This window comes from Cyprinodon variegatus, unplaced genomic scaffold, assembly GCF_000732505.1.
Source record: "Cyprinodon variegatus isolate N-32 unplaced genomic scaffold, C_variegatus-1.0 Scaffold223, whole genome shotgun sequence".
Taxonomy (NCBI): Eukaryota; Metazoa; Chordata; class Actinopteri; order Cyprinodontiformes; family Cyprinodontidae; genus Cyprinodon; species Cyprinodon variegatus.
In genome coordinates this window covers 13,481-17,849 of record NW_015150676.1, presented here as the reverse complement: position 1 = coordinate 17,849, position 4,369 = coordinate 13,481, and the positions used below count along the sequence as shown (strand labels likewise).

At 39.2% G+C, this 4,369-nt stretch overlaps 1 protein-coding gene across 1 annotated transcript in view; it reads left to right on the top strand.

Moving 5' to 3' along the window:
* The window catches only part of LOC107088580 (NADH dehydrogenase [ubiquinone] iron-sulfur protein 8, mitochondrial), a 9,847-nt gene extending 6,167 nt beyond the window's left edge, over window positions 1-3,680 (top strand). Inside the window, exons 3-5 of the mRNA XM_015380850.1 lie at window positions 194-199; window positions 231-363; window positions 2,985-3,680. Coding sequence (XP_015236336.1) covers window positions 194-199; window positions 231-363; window positions 2,985-3,116 — 271 coding nt within the window. The 3' untranslated portion in view covers window positions 3,117-3,680. The remainder of the gene's footprint in view (window positions 1-193; window positions 200-230; window positions 364-2,984) is intronic.
* The last annotated feature ends 689 nt before the right edge of the window (window positions 3,681-4,369 follow it).

Genomic DNA, 4,369 nt, shown 5'->3' with positions numbered 1-4,369 from the left:
TTCAGAGAGAGAATCTCACACGGGGCTTCCTCTGGTCGGACGGCAATAAAAAAAAAAGTATATTTTGAGTCAGAAAGTCAAGAAAAAGCCCCTTACCTCAGATCTCAAAGATGAAGGATGTGAGCTTCCATCTCTGATGGTTCTGATCATGAGATTTTATGGGACCAGAGGAGCTCCCATCCTCTCTATAAACCCCCGCAGTGATCACATTCCTCCTCTTCATCTGGTTTCCAGGCCATCACCATTGAAGCAGAGACTCGCGCCGACGGAAGCAGGAGGACGACTCGCTACGACATCGACATGACCAAGTGCATCTACTGTGGGTTCTGTCAGGAGGCGTGTCCTGTGGATGCCATCGTGGAGGTGTGTACATCTACTTCCCTTATCCATCTCTGTTCAGTCTGTATCAGCTGCACCACAGCAGCCTGTAGGCTTGTTGGATGGATCCCAGACGTGAGCAGGAACCCTGGTAGAGCTGCAGCTAATGCTACGTTCAGACCGCACGCTGCTGAAGCAGCAGGTTTACAAAGTCAATGGTTGACGCGCAGCAAAAGGTTCTGCAGCGAGTTTTGAGCAGCAGGAGCAGCGCCTCATGAGCTTCTGAGCATCTGAGGCACTGCTCAAGCAGCAGATGCTGGAGATGGAAAAATTTAACTTTTGCTGCTGGACCCGCCACATCAACCAATCAGAGAAGCTGATCTGGGAGCTGGCAGGCAGACAGACACAGCACTGCTGATGCAGAGTGCTATGATCACTCCTCTGAAACAGTTTATTAACGCCTAAATGAACTTAAAATGTAGAAACCTGCCAGCAGAATGTGTTCGATGTTATTATCCTAGTGCCTGCAGTTTGGATTACGGATCTGAATTGCTTTCAACCGAGTACGAGTATTAAGGCTGGACAATGTGGCCTAAACGTTTTTATTTTGGTTGATACAATATCATCAGCAATATGAACCAAAAATACATTATAACATCAAATAAAAGCCTCAGAAAGACTGCCAGGAATTCCATCAACAGATGCCTGAACTAAGTTATTAAAATTATCATTTTTATTAGGTTAATTTAACAATTATTTAGCAAATTGATTAATATGTTGATCATTTTTTTCCAATTCGATTAATTATCAGATAGCAAAAGGTTAATTAAAGAAGACTTTTCACGAAATTAAAGGTGAATTACCAGGTGAACTAAGACTTTTCCACTTGAGGAGTTCTGGATAAAGCATATTGACAGAGAATTTTAGAATTCCTGCTCCAAGTGGGTCGCTCTGTCAGCTAAAGGCATGTTTTAGAGTCTCTATACTCCAGTTAACAATTAATCGATTGCTAAAATATTTGACGATTATTTCAATAATCGATTATTTAGATTAATTGTTTCAGCGCTGTTGTAAATGCAGTCGGTATCTTTATTTATCACGATAAAACAGTGTTGTTCAGAGCTACTATACTGTCCCACACACCATGACTAAACAAGGAATTCTTTTTCCCAGCAGAGGAGTGAAAAGAAAGAGGAAAAGTACAAGATTTAGTAAGAAAATGTGCAAATACTATTAAAGGCTTAACCTCTTAAGCTGTGACGGTCTTAGGAGAAAATTCTGCCAGAAATGTCATATGTGGATTAAAGCAAGTACGGCTCACAAACTATAAATTGGAAATATAATTGGTTGTATTTGTGTGACAGAAAGGCATTGAGGAATATTTTTACAGGTGGAATCACTATTTTAAATGTAACCATATATGATTTATAGGTGATTAAACTAATAAAGAATGAAAAATATTTAGCCTCACCAATTTGCTTTCCAAAATAAACCTGTAAAAAAACCATGAAAGCCCATTTCAAACCCTGGGTGAACCATCGGACTTTATAGATCCACATCTTGACTCTAAATCAATGTGGGCTGAATAAATTTAAGCATGTTTGTTTCACAAAGGTTTTAGTGGGCAGTGTGCTAGGCGGAAGAGCACTTTTGCACATTGACAAAAGTGAAAAAATGCATTTTTTCACTCATAAAAGGAAACCTGGTCAGACAAATACGTTGATTTATATTATTAGAGACTTTCTGCATAAGACAAAGCCTTTGCTCCTCAGATTTAGCCGTTGTTTCATTGAAATTTACCAATAATATCACCAAACTGAATAGAAAATGAGAATAACAGGAAGCTAATGTAACACATGCCGGTTACATCATCTGAAATGGTCGCGCAATGACGTCCGACCCCCCTTGGAAAGTCTGAGCCTTTCCAAGGCTAAAATGAGGCTAAAAATGAACGCCTGCTGATGCATTTCTCCCGCAGAGCCACACATGTCAAGTGGAATTTTAAATCTCATTTTATTTGTTTGCACAGCTATAAAACAAAAAGTACTCATAAAGAAATGGTTAAAATGTTTTAAAGCCCCCTTTGAAAGACGTGGATGAAACACCGTGTGACTGTGGTTTGGACATTTCTATAAATAGATAAACATGAGCAGGTGTCAGTTGGGCCCTGTACCCGACCCGCCGGGCTTAACGGGTTAAAAGGAAAGTAGCGCTCTGAATACATAATGAACCTGGATGTTCACTGAGGAGGGAACTAAACCTGCCAGCAGATGGCGATGCTGAGCTCACCCAGTGCAGCTGCTCTTTCAGGCTCGGTTTCATGATTATTGTTACATGAGCACCTGGTTTTTAGTATTTTAGGTGACACGGATGCTTTAAGGTAAAATAACAGCTAAAAAATGTTCATCAAACCTCTAAACTCCAAACTGTTCACAGCTTTTCTGCATAATTTAAATTTTCTTTAAGATGCTCAGATGGTCTCTGAAACCAGAGAGATAACAGGTTAAAAGACTCTGTCAAAATGAATGGATGGCTGACGGATCTTTAATAGTCCAGGTTGAGTGTTTAGCAACAGGGACCCACCACTAGCTAAGAAGTGTAATTACCCTGAGTGGAGAGCAGTTTGGTAAACGTTCCTTTTAACCCAAATCTCCTCCTTTTCTCAGGGTCCGAACTTTGAGTTTTCCACTGAAACCCACGAAGAGCTGCTCTACAACAAAGAGAAGCTGCTGAACAACGGAGATAAATGGGAGGCTGAGATCGCCGCCAACATACAAGCCGATTACCTCTATCGATAGACGCGGCACGCCGCCTATGTTCCAGGGGGAGACTTTAAAACGTGACACATGTTGTTTCTGTACATACTGTAAGAATACACTCTCAGCTATGGTCTATGTGCTTCAGGATGGATTCAGGTTTGTTGAAAGGAGCTTTTGTTAACAAGATAAGCCTTATTAAACCATCGACCTTTAAATTTTAGTTTCATTTTGTCATCTTGAATCTGTCTCTGTATCAGACTACTTTACTCAGTGTGATTTGGAGGCTCATGAACCTGTTCCTGGGGAATCATGAGACGTGTCGTTCCTGCATTTAAATTTAGATTGTTTTAATGTGATTAATGTAATTGCAGCAGTCATGATGCTCTGAAGTTCGTCAAGGTACAGTGGTATCAATCAGTGTTGTGGAGAAACATCTGCTGACTGGACAGAAGGATTCTTCATTTCTTCACTTTCAAAAGTCATTATTGGATCTAAATGCCAAGAAAAAATGTTGAACTTGCTGCTCGATAGATTTCACTAAAGGGTCTTCAAACTGTTTTCACCTTGAAGCAAATAAACTTTGAATAAAAACAATAAATGAGATCTTTCATTGTGTTTGGAAATAAAGTATTTTAATGTTGAGAACATAAATGTAATTGTTGAAGAATGTGGGACTTTGTGCCCCTCTAACACTGCTTGTCTGGTTTGTACCTTAAAAACATTAGCTACATTGATGAGTGGCAAATCTGGTGGAATCTGACCAATTTATTGGTCCTCATAGAGGCTTGGTAGCCCAGGGTCCAGACCAGGAGGCAGAGTCATAACTCAACACAGCTTCCTTTCTGTTACCCACACATGAACACATTCTTACCAAATCAGACCTCTACTTTTAAAAGGGCAAATCATGAAAACTTGTAAAGCGCTTAAAATTCCAACTGAACATCAAGTAAAAAATAAATAAATGTAGATTTCACATTAAAATAACTTCAAAGAATTTGTTGATCAAAGACTTCATTGAAAAAATGGAAATCTAAATAACTGCATTTTTTTTATTGAGGTAAATGAGACACTTTGCAAATAGAAAAATGTAAACTTAAAAGAAGGAAAAACAGAAACAGTTGTCTTATTTCAAGTGCATATCTAATTTTTAAGATTAAGAAATCAAATTCCATTGGCAGATCATCTTATTTCAATCTGGAAAACTCACACAGAGAAAAGACAATTAGGAGAAATTTATTGATACAATTAATTAGTCCTTGGCGCTCAGACCCCCCAGGCCTGAAACTGGTGGT